We start from the raw sequence: 15,435 nt of genomic DNA on the forward strand, positions 1-15,435 counted from the left end.
ACCATCTGACCAATCAAAATTAACATAACGGTCAACTGCGGCAAGCTGATTGGCTATGCCAGTGGCTGCACAGTTCAATGAACAATCAGAATAAAACAACTGTAGGGGGAGACAGAAGCTCTACTGCTGCATTGATATCTCGCAAGAGCCGTGTGTCAACATGCCTGTGGATATTAATGAATGGACAGGTTCTCTAGCTCTTACAGAGGTGGAGGAACAGCCAGCCAAGCCTCTAATGGTCAAATATGGCTCTTTGGAAATTGACGCGCTGGGGAAAGTGTTCACACCCACTCAGGTCAGAGTCCAATGCACGGCAATGCAGGAATTAGGCCAGTCCCTGTGGCTAGCAGTGCTTCTGCATCATGTTACTTGCTGATATAGGTTTGGACTTTGCATTTTAATGTAGTTTTGCATTTGCATTGACTAAAGAGGGATGAAATGAATGCAGTTTGTCTGTAGTTATGTAATGCGCACAAGGGTCGCAGGCAGCCAAAGTTCCATCTGTCTAGAAATTCCATGATCACGTGAACCTGATGTGGTCTCTCCCTGCATTACCTCATGCAAAGTTTGAGCTGCAAATGAATGGGCTAGAGCCTAAATTAGAACAGAGACCTGCATAACAATGCAGAAATTAGGCCAACGGGATACAAGTGTTCTGAAATTGAATGAATAAAATGTACAAGCTAATATGTATTATAAATGTATGCATAATTTTTCATTTCGTTGAAAGAAAAAATTGTTTGCTGGAACAGCTAATTATATTTTCTGCATGGTTATAGTACATAGAAGAATAAATGGTGTTGCCTAAAGCATTTGTTAGCTGTCGTACAATAAAACTTATTTCAAAATTAATATAATGCACTGTATATACATATTGTATAAATTAATCTTAAGCCATATTAATTGAAAGACCACATAAATAAAATAAAAGGTGACCACTTTCCCTTGTACAAAGTTATACATTTTCAAAAGCAACACATGCATTATTAATACAAATATAATAAATATTAATATATGCTGTCACATTTGTGTAAAACAATTGTTAGCTGTAGATCTACATTTGCAAACTGTGTTTTGTAATTTATTGAAGTAATGTGCATTATGAATATATAGTAATATGTGCTTTTTGTCATCTCAAATCTTTGTTACAAGCTGTTTTGAAATGTATTTGCATCTTTGTTGTTTCACTTTCATTTTGCAGGTGCAGAATCGGCCCACATCCGTTGAGTGGGAAGGATGTGACCCCAGTAAGCTGTACACGTTGGCCATGACTGATCCAGATGCACCCAGCAGGAAAGACCCCAAATTTAGGTATGTTTTCAGAGCAATCCTCCATATTAACTGTATCAGAATTGAACCAAAGATGAACACAAGCTACAATAGTAAACAAAGGGATTTGCTAGCAAGTTAGAGTCAGGGTACTTAAATCTGCTATAATTGTTGCATTTAATCTCAGGGAATGGCACCACTTCCTTGTGGTCAACATGAAAGGAAATGACATCTCCAGTGGATGTGTCATGTCGGACTATGTTGGTGCAGGACCCCCGAAGGGAACAGGTGAGAGCTCAGATTAGGTGTGTTCGACTTCACTAGGGATGAGTGTATCGATACTCAAATAAAAAATATCAACACTAAGATGTTTTTTCCCCAGTGATTTTTATTTAACAAGAACTTTGATGTGTACAGTATGCATTGAAATGGACAAATAATCTATGTTAGTGAATAAATTGTGTAGGATGGAACTATTTTCCTGCTCATCTGAACATGCAAATGCTGCAGGACAGAAGCAATCAATCACAGAGAGCATTTGCTCACTGCTGACACTGCATTCAAACAGGGCTGTGTTGGGAAATGCAGCACAGTTTAATGCTTATCACGGGATAGAAAAACATAATATGGTTGAGTTATTTCACAATAAACAAACTGAAATTGTAATTCATATTGATCATGTTCTGTTCTGTAACTAATGTTAATATAAGTCATACACTGTAAGAATAATTGTTGCGTTTTATGGGTGCAATAGCCTGTCACTGGCAGTCCCTTATGAAAATCAACCATGGTTTTACAACAGTGACCGTAGTTCAACTATAGTATTTGTAGATTTCCAGTAAATGAATCTGTGACCCTGGACCACAAAACCAGTCATAAGGGTAATTTATTTTTAAAATTGAGATGTATACATCACCGGAAAGCTGAATTTATAAGCTTTATAGGCTTCATTGATGTATGGTTTGTTAGGCTAGAACAATATTTGGCCGAGATACAACTATTTTGTCTGAGGGTGCAAAAAAAAACAAAATATTGAGAAAATTGCCTTTAAAGCTGTCCAAAGTCCAAGTCCTTAGCAATGCATATCCACTCACAAAAATTCATTTTTGATATATTTATGGTAGGAAATTTACAAAATATCTTTATGGAACATGATCTTTACTTAATATCCTAATGATTTTTGGCATAAAAGAAAAATCGATAATTTTGTCCCATACAGTGTATCGTTGGCTATTGCTACAAATATATCTGTGCGACTTCTGGCTTGTTTTGTGGTCCATGGTCACATTTTAACCATGTGTAATCAAAAATATAATCTAATAATTCAGTTGGAATTAAGATGTATTGAATGTTAAAATGCCTTTCAAATATAATATTAAAGGGTTAGTTCACCCAAAAATGAAAATTCTGTGACTCACCCTCATGTCGTTCCAAACCCGTAAAACCTCTGTTCATCTTCGGAACACAGTTTAAGATATTTTAGATGTAGTCCGAGAGCTTTCTGTCCCCCATTGAAAGTGTGGGTACGGTGCACTGTCCATGTCCAGAAAGGTAATAAAAACATCATCAAAAACTGTTTATATGTCTATGTGGTGTTTTTATTAATATGCTTTAAGACAAACATGTTCAAATTCATCAGTCAACACCATTGCGGAGTATTTTCTTCTTAAAACTGCAGTGAACCAAAGAAATTAAATCACAAACTACCAACGTGTGATTGTGAATGAGTGGACCTTTGGACTGGTGTGAGTTTGAGGCGGGGCTAATTTGCATATTCATAGAACCGCGTATAATAAATGAGGCAAGGGTAGAGTTACATTCAAGCTATTTTAAGGCATGAAGAAATATGTTTTCAAGGGAAAAAAGTTTAAATATGTAATTTTGGTGGTCAAAGATGAGTTTTAAAGGATACAATTACTGACTACAGTATTGAACACCCCTATTGACTGCCTTAAAATGACAAATCATGTTGCAGAATATATTGTATGCAATCAGCAAAATTTGCCTATTTCCTCAGGTCTCCATCGTTACGTGTGGCTGGTTTACGAGCAGTCGGGTAGCATCAGCTGCACCGAACGAGTCCTCACCAATCGCTCTGGAGACAACCGTGGAAAATTCAAGATCCAGAGTTTCCGCAAGAAATACGGCCTCGGTGCTCCGCTCGCAGGATCTTGCTTCCAGGCAGAGTGGGACGACTACGTACCCAAACTTTACGAACAGCTGGCTGGCAAATAAGGACCATTAAGTATATCTGTTCTTGCAGTTTACTCTGTTCAGAGCTTGACTCTGTATATTTTCAATTCAGCCATTTCAAAAATTAAACTAAAGAAATTCAGTTTTGCTTTAAAGGCTGTGTATAAATTCATGCCTTCATTTATAGTGTCTCTTCGCTTGGAAGCATTTGGACTGCCTTCAGGTAAAAAAAGTTGAATTTGTGGCTGCACCTTTAATTTCATGAATATCTTACCACTATGTACTGGAAATGAACACATCGGGGGAAAAATCCTGGATAATAAAATCAGACTATGGAAAGACATTGCTTGTGTGATGAGCACTTTATTTACAAATATAATTAAAAGCTCTGACAGAATCATGCCTCTTAACCTGAAAACAAATGTAAAGTGCATGCGACAGTAAAGCGTTTTTATTCACTAATTTGACTTTGTAGAAAATACACAGCTGGAGAAGATGCCGAGAACCAAACAGAATTTTGAAATAAGAGGCCATTGAGACAATTTCACCAGTAACTGCAGGAAGGGAAAGGTTGGTGAAACATTTATTATATATAGATGTGTATGTATAGATATATAAAAAGAAATTGAAAGTCAGTTAAAATGTAATAGGAAAATAAGTAAAAGTTCTCCATAAATCCTTCTATACACAAAATACATGTCCCTTCCCCTTCAGCCCTTTGTGCAGGTACCACGAGTTTAGGATTCACATATGTATTATTCACATTGTGCACCTCAGCTGAGGTGAATAACGGTATTGTACATATGAATGCACTGTGTTCTCCCAAAAGAAAAAAAAAAAAAAAACATGGGGGAATACCATAAGAATCTCAGAGTCACAGATGCAGCTATCAAATATGTACATTGTTTTAATATGCAAACTTTATCAAATTTCGTCAATACTTAATAAAAGGTATTTTTCATTATTTTTCTGGGTGAATAAATACCAAATAGATTTCAAGCAGCAAGAGGCAGGAGGCTGCAAAAAACAAACAAAAATACAGTTTAAAAAAATTCTTAAATCACACAGCCCATCAAAAAAAAAACCTAGCAAAAAGAACAAAAACTGAGCACAAGTGCATCTGGATTAAAATCAGCAATACAAACCCCCCACGTTCGTATTGCTTTTGTCTTGAAATCTCTATTGTAATTTTAGTTACACCGTAAGTGTTATCATTGCACGAGAAAACATTGACATCAACACTGTGACAGATTTAATCGTCTCGTATATAATATTTATATATAAAAAGAGACAACTAAAAGGATGTTATCCAGCATGTTGTCTTGCAAAGGGCGCCTCAAATGTGTAAGGCCTGTGCAGGCACCAGCCCAGAGGATTGATCGGACTGTCAGTAGCAAAAACAGCTCAAAAAAAAAAAAAAAGGATGGGTGACCAGGAAAGAGGGAGGATGGTGGAGTGTTATGGTCTCATCTGTAGTCATCTTTAGGGTAGTCCAAAGCACCCAAGTTATTGAAACCCATACGAAGGCTCTCCATGTCAAAGGTGTCGATTTCTCTTTCCTGACGGTCCAGCAGGTGTTTGATTCGGTCAGTGCGCTCTTTCTGAAGAGAAGCCAGCTCCTCCTCAATCTGAGAACACAAGACAGAAGCTCAAACAAAGGGGTGGCAAACCAACAGAGGTGTAGAGGAACCTTTTGGTTACTAGTACAGATCTTTCCACGCTAGACAACATCATCCCTGAAACAAAGGTCTTTTGGTTTCTTTTTTCCCTTTAATTTGCTAAAAAACTCTTTACACACATTAGCAAAAGCAAATGTAGTTAGATTCGTAATTAGCTTGTTCACTTGATGTATTTAACCTCAATGAATAATTCAAATAATGGAGCAAAGTAACTTTTGGAAGTCCTATTCCTCTTGTTTTGGATTTGGACTCACATTGTACCTTTGAGATGGTCTGGAAAGGTACATTTTTATGAACCGGTGCTACTTGATCATTTTTAGGGAGAGATTGATTTTTAACAGTTTAAAAATCCTCTAATTTGACTGGTCAAGCTGAGTGCTCATGAATAAAACTTCTTAATAGAATTGTTGTATAGAAGCAATATATAAGCAATAGGTAAATATGCTGTAAAATAAATGTTAAATATCATGCTCAGTAAGGCTGCATTTTACTAAAAATACAGTAAAATCTGTAATATTGTGAATTATTATTGCAATTTAAAATAACTGTCTATTTTAATATCTTTTAAAATGCAATTTATTTTTGGTATGAATATTTTGTCTGAATATTTTTCAGCATCATTACTCCAAGCTTCAGTGTCACATGATCCTTAAAGAAATCATTCTACTATGCTGGCATAATTCTCAAGTTAAAAATTATTATTATTATTATTATCAATGCTCAAAATAGTTTTTTTTTTTATTTGTTTTGTAAACTGATATATTTTTAGGATTCTATGATGAATAGAAAGTTTGAAAGAACAGCACTGATTTGAAAAAAAAAATTTCTAACATATTCCTTTCTGAATATTTTTTTAAATAGTTTGTGATTTATTTAATGTATCCTTGCTAAATAAAAAAATAATTAAATTATTTGTTATTTATTTAATGCATCCTTGCTGAATAAAAAAAAAAAATTAAATCATTTGTCATTTATTTAATGCATCCTTGCTGAATAAATTTTTTTAATCATTTGTGATTTATTAAATACGTCCTTGCTGAATGAAAAATAAATAAATTGTGATTTATTTAATGCGTTCTTGCTAAATAAAAAATATATATAATTTGTGATTTATTTAATCCGTCCTTGCTGAATAAAAAAAAAAAAAAAATTAAATCATTTGAGATTTATTTAATGCGTCCTTGCTGAATAATAAAACAAAAAAATATATCATTTGTGATTTATTTAATGCATCCTTGCTGAATACATTTTTTTTAATCATTTGTGATTTATTAAACGCGTCCTTGCTGAATAAAAAAAAATAATTTGATTTATTTAATGTGTTCTTGCTAAATAAAAAAATATTAAATAATTTGTGATTTATTTAATGCGTCGTTGCTGAATAAAAAAAAATATTAAATAATTTGTGATTTATTTAATGCGTCCTTGCTGAATAAAAAAATATTAAATAATTTGTGATTTATTTAATGCGTCGTTGCTGAATAAAAAAAAATATTAAATAATTTGTGATTTATTTAATGCATCCTTGCTGAATAAAAAAATATTAAATAATTTGTTTTATTGAATGCGTCCTTGCTGAATAAAAATATATTAAATAATTTATGATTTATTTAATGCATCCTTGCTGAATAAAAAAAATAAATAAATCATTTGAGATTTATTTAATGTGTCCATGCTGAATACATTTTTTTTAAATCATTTGTGATTTATTGAATGCGTCCTTGCTGAATAAAAATAAAAAATAAAAAATCATTTGAGATTTATTTAATGCGTCCTTGCGGAATAAAATGATTAAAAGTATTAATTTCTTTCTAAATAAAATCTTATTGATCCCAAACTTTAGCACTGTATCCATTTTAGGCTTATTTACTGCATTAAATATACAATACAATAAAGAAATAAAAGGTTACCACAATTTTTACACAAAGTAAAAGTGTATTTTAATCAATTATATTAATTAATATTAATATAAACTGCTGATTAAATACTCTGCTCTCTAGACTGGCCAACCACTATTGATGATAACATAATTAAAGTGTGGGTAAATATGAGGTTAAGAACCTTCTGTTCAAGGTGTGCTCGGCGCAGTGAGACTTTCTGCTCCAGTTTCTGTAGCTCGCGCTCGTGCTGAGCCTCGGTCTGAATCTTGATCTTGCTCTGGTAGGCATTGAGTAACTCCATCTCCTGCTGCAGCTGCTGCCTCAGTGCCTGGCACTCCGCCTCCTGAGCCTCATCCAGACGTAGCTACACAAAAACACACACGTGCATACGTGAGCCTCAGACGGTTTGCTGACACTACAGCACAGTTTCGGTTAACCATCAATGGCTTTCTTGTACGGGCAACAGGCCGAGACTGGAATTTCAAACAGAATGGAGGCTTTGTTTTATGTTGAATTTAAATCTGTATGAACTATCAACAAAACAATTAATTACTTTTTTGCTTTTCCAAAATGCGTTAAACTTTAAATAATACATTTTGTGTTGCATCTTCAAGACATTAGTGCCTGACCACTTTTTCAGCGGCGTTAGTTCTATAAGTATTTTTTTTTCCATTCAATTTTCCATGAACCAAACCAAACAGCTATGAGCTGAAACATAACCCAACAAACTTTGATTTGAAGCAAAAAAAAAAAAAAAAAAAAACTGTACTTAATGCTTTAGTGAGAATTTTCAGAGTATGGATTACATCATTGTTCGCTGTAAGACTATGATTGGTGGAATTTTCTGTATAGCATCATGGATAATGTAGTTTTTCCACCAAAAATTCACCTGTTAACCATGATTATTTTAAAAATAAGTTGAAAATGTGGGCTGACTGCTTCAACAAAAGCATTTACCATCAATGAACAACTTCTTCAACAGGTCTGCGTTTAAAGGTTTATAAGTTATTGTAAAAAATCAATTTCCTTATGCAGAAAATGAATGGAGTTTTTACTTCCAGAACCTGTTACATTTTAAATTCAATTAAACGAATTACATTACAAATACCACTACATTATTGTTTGCCGTTTCTTCTCTTTCATTCAAAAATGTGTCAAATTATGGATGTTAAATGTTTTGTGAATGTCATTCCAATGTCTACGCCTTATAATTATCTCACATAGATACCACAATAAATGGTCAACAGTGATGTGTGATGTGAAGCTTCTCCTTGGCCTTTATAATGATTAACAGTGTCATTTCTTCACTTACTGCCTGTGATGCCATCATCTCGTTGATGCTCTGCTCGTACTGCTCAGCCAGAATGGCCAGTTTGCGCGTCTGCTCATCCTTCAGGGCTTTCAGCACAGTCTTGTGCTCGCTTTTGGGGGTCACCTCTAGTTGATGGTGCCGCAGGGCCTTGTACTGTTTCGTCTGCACTTTACACGTATCCTGGAACTGTTTCTTTATCTGGAGCTCCATAGCCTGGAGGAGACACAACTCAAAGTTATATAAACACAAACTGACAGTCTTTTCAGGACTAAAATTATCATCTAAAACATGCATTTTTTCTCAAAGGATTGTGAAATGAAATGTTTTTTCTTTTTTTTTTCACTTTACAGAAGGGTCCAATTTGTTAACATTAGTTAATTCATTAACTAACAAAAACTAACAACCGTTGTTAGTTCATGTTAGCTTACATTCATTAAATAATATTAAAAGATACAACTTTTGATTTTAATAATGTATTAGTAAATGCTGAAATTAACATGAACATATTAATAAATGCTTTAGAAGTATTTTCCAAATTAACTAATGGAACCTTATTTTAAAGTGTCACCGCTTTTTTAGATTAAAATGTGCCTATGCAATGAAATGTCTGAGAAATGTTCAAGCATTTAAAGGATTAGTTCACCCAAAATGGTCATTTATTACTTACGCTCATGCCGTTCCACACCCGTAAGACCTTCGTTAATTTTTGGAACACAAATTAAGATATTTTAGTTGAAATCCGATGGCTCCGTGAGGCCTCCATAGGGAGCAATGACACTTCCTCTCTCAAGATCCATAAAGGTACTAAAAACATATTTAAATCGGTTCATGCGAGTATAGTGGTTCAATATTGATATTATAAAGTGACGAGAATATTTTTGGTGCACCAAAAAAACTAAATAACGACTTATATAGTGATGGCCGATTTTAAAACACTGCTTCAGGAAGATTCGGAGCACAAATGAATCAGTGTGTCGAATTATGATTCAAACTGCCAACGGCTGAAATCACGTGACTTTGGCACTCGGAACAGCAGATTCGATACACTGATTCATTTATGCTCCGATGCTTAATATATTCTTGTCGCTTTATAAAATTGCACTGAATTGAACTGATTTAAATATGTTTTTAGTACCTTTATGGATCTTGAGAGAGGAAATGTCATTGCTCCCTATGGAGGCCTCACGGAGCCATCGGATTTCAACTAAAATATCTTAATTTGTGTTCCGAAGATGAACAAAGGTCTTACGGGTGTGGAACGGCATGAGGGTAAGTAATAAATGACCGAATTTTCATTTTTGGGTGAACTAACCCTTTAAAGCATTATTATCAGTCTCTACAGACCTGCAAATGTTCCTCATAGCTACCCAGTTTCTAAAATAAATCAAGGTTAATTTTGCAATCACAGTCAGAGAAACAATGAGACCTACATAGATTTTGTAGGTTAAATTCACACTATATATAGCTAAGTAATAAGAAATGTTTTTTCACAGATGTTGGTACCTTGAGGTTCTTGGGCTGCTGCCGTAGTTCAAGCACATGTTTCCTGTGCAGTTCTCTCTCTCTACGGTTGTTGTATTCAATCTGATTCTCCAGCTCTGTTTGGTGCTGTAGTCGGATCAGGTCCATGCGAAGTTTCTGTAGCGTCTTCAGCTGTCTGTGTTCAAGTTCTTGAGTCGACTCGTCTTGTCTGATCAGCATAGCGTGCTCCATTTCCTTCTGGGTCTTCTTCTTATTCAACTCCTGACAGCCAGAAACACAGACAATATTACATTAGCTTACACTAAAACTAAAAACATTTTTCAAATCAGTTTTCTATAACGTCTAATCCAGTTGCAATTATTCAAATAACAGTGCCTCTCTATTAAATCTATTAATGTTAATGGCTGGATTTTTACATATCCTTAAGAGAATAACTGGAGTTCTCTGAGGTTTTTTTTTTTTTTTTGCATGATCCGATGTGGATACTTGCCAAGATGGTTGCTAGGTTGGCTAGGGTGTACCTTGTGGTTGACAGGTGATTGCTCAAAAGAGCCAGTCTCTATAAATGTCTCTGATGATATTCTAGTCGCTAGATATGGCTCGGATACCTCCTTCAACATAAATCTAATTCATTTTTCGCCCATATCTCTGATCACTAAGAACACTTAAAGTAATAGCAAACACCTCTTCAATAAACCTTTCTGAGGATGAATTACACACACAAAAAAAGTATGTGCAACAAAAAATAAAAATGAGAGCTTGCCTTAGTAAGAAAAGGTTACAATGGTAAAAAGAAGTATGAACATATACATGAAACATAATAGTATAAGGAGATAATTGATAAGTGGTTCACAATTAGTAGAGGATTCAAGACAACCCAAATTTGGACCATAATTGCAAACCACTGGATTATGCATCATCATGTTTGCTGTTCTATAGACCATATATGGGTTCCAAGCCGATAATACTTCCGAAAGTTTCCTGCTGATTAACAGCGCTGGATTAAGAGATTTGCACATTGCTGCATTACTTATCTTCAAATCAGATTAATTGAAAAGAGTCATCAACCCTGAGAAAAGGTACAAATCTTGCATTAACCCTGGGAAAAGCCAAAAATACATTTCATACTAATATACATATATACATACACAATACCGCAAAAGTTTGGGCTCAGTAAAATGTTTTTGGTTTGTGAAATAAGTCTTATACTCTTATGCTCACCAAGGCTACATTTATTTGATTAATATGATTTAATTAAAATATTATTACAATTTAAAATAACTGTTTTCTATTTAATTTTTTTTTTTAAATTTAAGTCATTTCTGTGATGCAAAGCTGAATTTTCAGCATCATTACTCCAGTTTCCAGTGTCACATGATCCTTCAGAAATTCTAATACTGCATTATTTAAATGTTGCTTTCTTTGTAATATTATTACTGCGTTATATTTCATTTTCCTACTACCTATGTATGTCTGCACTGTCTGTACTTTCCTGCACTGGAAGCTCCTGTCAGCAAGACAAATTCCTTGTGTGTAAACATACTTGGCAATAAAGCACTTTCTGATTCATATATGCTGATTTACTGCTCAAGAAACATTTCTTATTACTATCAATGTTGAAAGTTTCTGTTTTGCTGCTTAATATTTTTGTGGATTTTCAGGATTGTTTGATGAATCGAAAGCTCAAAAGAACAGCATTTATTTAAAATAGAAATCTTTTGTGACAGTATAAATATCTTTCCCTTCGCTTTTGATCCATTCAATACAACCTTCCTGAATAAAAGTGTTAATTTCTGTATAATAAAAAATAAACAAAACTTACTGACCCCAAAACTTACTGAAATATAAATAGAGTGCCAAGTAATCATTTCGTTTTTTTCTGAAGCATTTCATCCTCACCTCTCGTAACTGCTCTTGCTCAAACTCGTGTCTCTTGATCATGATCTTGCGTTTGAAGGCCCTGCAGTTCCTGTCGTAGAAAGCCCTCTGCTGACCCAGGAGCTGAGCCTCTTCTTCAGCCTGAGAGTGCTGGATGTTCTCCTTGTGTTTGGACAGCCTCTCCTGTTTCTCTTTCTTAGGCGTGCTGTGGTCTTCACTCATTTCCTAAACAGAGAATCAAAAAGACCATGAGTCAAGACAGGGGAATTAAAAGCAGCGGCGATTTTAGACTAAACGTTATTTGGAATAACAAATATTCTTAGGAATTAAGGAACAGCTGATGTACAGTAAATAGGGTCAACTTTAGTTTCATGATAACTTGGAGGATCTAGACATGAACCTCTTTGATCTTCTCCTTGCACAGCTTGTATTGTTTCTTCTGGTTATCAAGGAAGGTGGTGAGCTCTTTCTTTTGTTGGGCCATGATTTGCTGCTGGAACTTCTTTTCATCAGCTGACAGTGTTTTCATCTGAGGAATGTAACGAATTTATCATCAATAAAATGTCAGTGACAATACAGTAGATTTTTCTTCTCATGTTAAAACAACTCCTGAAGAAAACAAACTAAAAAACTCAGTCTGTTTTCTTCTCAGGCTTCATTAACATACAAATCAACATATGTTGCATGAATAATTAGCATTCATCCCTTAGCTATTTACATGTTTAACATGCAATATGTAAAACCATAAAATAAACGGGGGCGTTTTTCAAGTGGCATGCGTGAAGTTTTGAACTAATTTATTTTTTCAAATTTGTACAGGGATTTTATAATATAGAGTTTATTGTTAAGATGTTAAAGCAATAAAAGTCCCAGAACTGGATGATACATTGGTCAATCACTAGTTGCAATCAACATCATGTCAACATCATGACCAATACTTGATTGGCTAGTAAGTATAAACAGTAGGGTCTCAACCGAAAAAGAAAGAAAGATCACCCACTTCTTTGTCCGTTTGGATGGCGTGCTTCTTGGCGAGTTTCTCCAGCTCAATGAAGGCATTGTTGGCATGGGTTTCCAGTTCTTTCTGGAGCTTCAATCTGTGCTCGTCCATCTCTGCCTTCAGCTTGTTCTCCAGAGCAATCAGCTGCTTCTGGTGTTGCCGTCGCATGCGTTTGTATCCCGACATCTGCTCTCGGAGCTCATTTTCCTGCTCATGTTCGTGGATCTGACGTGTTACCTAGATGGAAAGGAACTCGGTCAATGAGGGTGATGGGTAACTTTTGAGATGATTGTGATGAGATTTTGTCAGTGTAGTAAAGTGTATAAGCAACCCACAGTTCTTTGGAAGAAATGGCGATTGGATAATGGTGACCAAAGGTTGAGTTAACTGAAAAATTTCCACATTTTACCAAATTTTAAAGACCCTGTCAGATAATTTAAAATTAGATATCAGGTTAAAGGCATTTCCCTAATTGAAAACTTTAAAAGTATTTCCTTTTCTTTATTTTAATCCCATTGCCACCTTTACATGTTTCTAAAGCATCCCACTGAAAATAGACAAAAAAAAATGTAAGTATCTGGGAAGATAAACAAAAGATTCCCAATGCAGTCCAGTGGAATAATTCATTAGATATTGACCATTAAATTGGGTGACCAGCTCACAAGCTCGCACAATCATCATAGTGTCATCTTTTCACATTATGATAGACAGAATAAAAATAAGTAGCTATAAAATCTACAACACAGCATTTGATAAGATCTTGTGATATCAAAGGCATGTTAAAATCTCCATAGCTATACTACTATACTGACAAATTCAAACAGAGCAAGATGGAAAAATTACAATTCAGTCCATCAAAATGATGGATAATTGTAAATTTAGTGCATCTGATTGTAACAAAGAGGAAAAGATGCAATTGTGAATATTGCCTCAACATTGCCTTTGCCTACATCTAGAGTATCATTGATGCAACTAAATATATAAATGAAAACAGAAACCCCCACCATTCCCTTGACTTTGCAAACCCCTTTAAGACAAACCTGGAAGAAGGGCGTGTCCAGATCAAACTGTTCGTTGAGTTTCTCGTAACTCCCACCTGAACTCCTCATGCCAAACATGTTGGCGAAGTAAACCACCCGTGAGAACATTGAGAGTCGCCTGCACTACATCCCCCAAAAGCACTCGCTCAAAACCCACCGAGAGAGAGCGAGAAAGCGAGAGAGGGATGGAGATAAAGAGAGAGGGCGAACACTGCTTCTCCTCTCTCCTCGCAGGTGCGCCATGAATGAAAGAGGTTCTCAGAGAGGCCTGGCCCTGCACACGGGCTAAGCAGCGTTTAGTAGGCCAGTCACATGAGATGCCTGTTGAAGGGGGAAATTTCCTAATCACCCTGAATCAGTAGCCCCACTGTAACCGCAATCACCAATCCAATCGCTTTCTGCCCAAATGCCCCTATCAGCCATGCCAAAGGGGCATGTGATAGCACTAAGCCCTGGTAGCAAAAGAAGGATGGGAAATGCTAAAAGAAACACTTTCAGGTTAAAGGTAACACAAATGGGCATCCTAACTGGCTTCAAATTCAACTTCTAACCATTTCTGATTAAAGGTAAATACATGTTTATGTGGAGCTGACACTAGTGGAGTTAATGTGTTGCCAGAACAGGCATTAAAAAGCTCTGTTCTCACCAAGATAAACAGCATTTTAAGGCTGTGTTTTGCCTGATGCAAAGGTAGCTCCAAAAGATTGTTGTGGCCAAAATATGGTATCTTAGAATCAAATGCATCCCTCACAGAAAATGCAATCCCAAAATGCACTGCGACAAGCTTAGTGAAAAATATCACCTAAGATTGCAGATGAGTTAAAGTCGGCATGAAACAGAAGTTGCGAAAGTCTTTTCTTCCCTATTGTGATGTACATCCGGGTGAAACGGATTCTGTAATGAGAAAAATGTAGGGTGGGACTGGATTTTGTCCTTCAGGAATTGATTGGATCGTAGAAAGTTGGGCGTTGCTAACTATATGTAGGCAGATCTGAATGCCAGTTTGCAGTCAGTTGTGAAGGATATTTAGTCTCCCCTATGCCGAGACGCACGTCATGAAGAGAACAGATGCCGTTTTGAGGGGGAGGGGAGGTTAATGTTTTTGATTAAAGATTACGAGGACATATGAAAAAAATATTGATGTGCACAGATAATTCGTTTAATATGCACTGCAACATTCTGTAAAAATAATAAATAAAAAAAGAGCTGTCAATTTTGATTTCATGGTGACTTTGAAGAGATAGTTCACCCAAAAATGAAAATTCTGTCATTCATTACTCAATTATTTACTAAATTAATGACAGCATTTTTGGGTGAACTATCTCTTTAAGAGAACTCATCTCAAACTATATCTCGATAATCAATTGATTATAAATATAGTTCGGTTTCATTCAACAGCAAAAAGTATCATCTGAAAAAAAGTTCAATAAAATGTGTCATATACATACACTACTGTTCAAAAATTGTTTTTCACTTTTAAAAAAAAAAGTATAGCTTTATTCAGCATATTGATCGAAAGTGACAGTGAAGACATGTTATTATACAATTTTATTTCAAATAAATTGCATTCTTTTAAATACAAACTTATCAGGACCGACTGTTTTCAACATTGATAATAATAATAAATGTTTCTTGAGCAGCAAATCAGCATATTAGAAAGATTTCTGAAAGATCATGTGACACTGAAGACTGGAGTAATAAT

General features: G+C 35.1%; 2 protein-coding genes across 5 annotated transcripts in view; one reads left to right on the forward strand and one right to left on the reverse strand.

Annotated features, from left to right (window-relative positions):
• Nucleotides 1-102: 102 nt before the first annotated feature.
• Nucleotides 103-3,764, forward strand: pebp1 (phosphatidylethanolamine binding protein 1). The gene is made up of 5 exons (XM_067407317.1): nucleotides 103-295; nucleotides 1,202-1,311; nucleotides 1,457-1,557; nucleotides 3,287-3,514; nucleotides 3,650-3,764. The coding sequence occupies exons 1-4, from the start codon at nucleotides 161-163 to the stop codon at nucleotides 3,502-3,504; spliced, it is 564 nt and encodes a 187-aa protein (XP_067263418.1). The 5' UTR covers nucleotides 103-160; the 3' UTR covers nucleotides 3,505-3,514; nucleotides 3,650-3,764.
• Nucleotides 3,765-4,915: 1,151 nt separating this feature from the next.
• The window catches only part of taok3a (TAO kinase 3a), an 81,796-nt gene continuing 71,276 nt past the window's right edge, over nucleotides 4,916-15,435 (reverse strand). For all 4 annotated transcript variants that reach the window (XM_067407310.1, XM_067407309.1, XM_067407312.1 and 1 more), the window contains 7 exons: nucleotides 12,694-12,930; nucleotides 12,094-12,222; nucleotides 11,715-11,918; nucleotides 9,837-10,076; nucleotides 8,334-8,546; nucleotides 7,203-7,385; nucleotides 4,916-5,090 (listed from right to left, as the gene is read on the reverse strand). In XM_067407310.1, coding sequence (XP_067263411.1) covers nucleotides 4,929-5,090; nucleotides 7,203-7,385; nucleotides 8,334-8,546; nucleotides 9,837-10,076; nucleotides 11,715-11,918; nucleotides 12,094-12,222; nucleotides 12,694-12,930 — 1,368 coding nt within the window. In that variant the 3' untranslated portion in view covers nucleotides 4,916-4,928. The remainder of the gene's footprint in view (nucleotides 5,091-7,202; nucleotides 7,386-8,333; nucleotides 8,547-9,836; nucleotides 10,077-11,714; nucleotides 11,919-12,093; nucleotides 12,223-12,693; nucleotides 12,931-15,435) is intronic.

Source organism: Chanodichthys erythropterus, chromosome 13 (assembly GCF_024489055.1).
Source record: "Chanodichthys erythropterus isolate Z2021 chromosome 13, ASM2448905v1, whole genome shotgun sequence".
NCBI classification, from domain to species: Eukaryota; Metazoa; Chordata; class Actinopteri; order Cypriniformes; family Xenocyprididae; genus Chanodichthys; species Chanodichthys erythropterus.

Bases quoted from the DNA above. Each gene is read 5' to 3' on its own strand.
- pebp1 (XM_067407317.1), top strand. From the start codon at position 161: ATGCCTGTGGATATTAATGAATGGACAGGTTCTCTAGCTCTTACAGAG. The intron at 296-1,201 runs GTCAGAGTCCAA...TTCATTTTGCAG, and splicing joins AAGTGTTCACACCCACTCAG to GTGCAGAATCGGCCCACATC. The intron at 1,312-1,456 runs GTATGTTTTCAG...ATTTAATCTCAG, and splicing joins AGGAAAGACCCCAAATTTAG to GGAATGGCACCACTTCCTTG.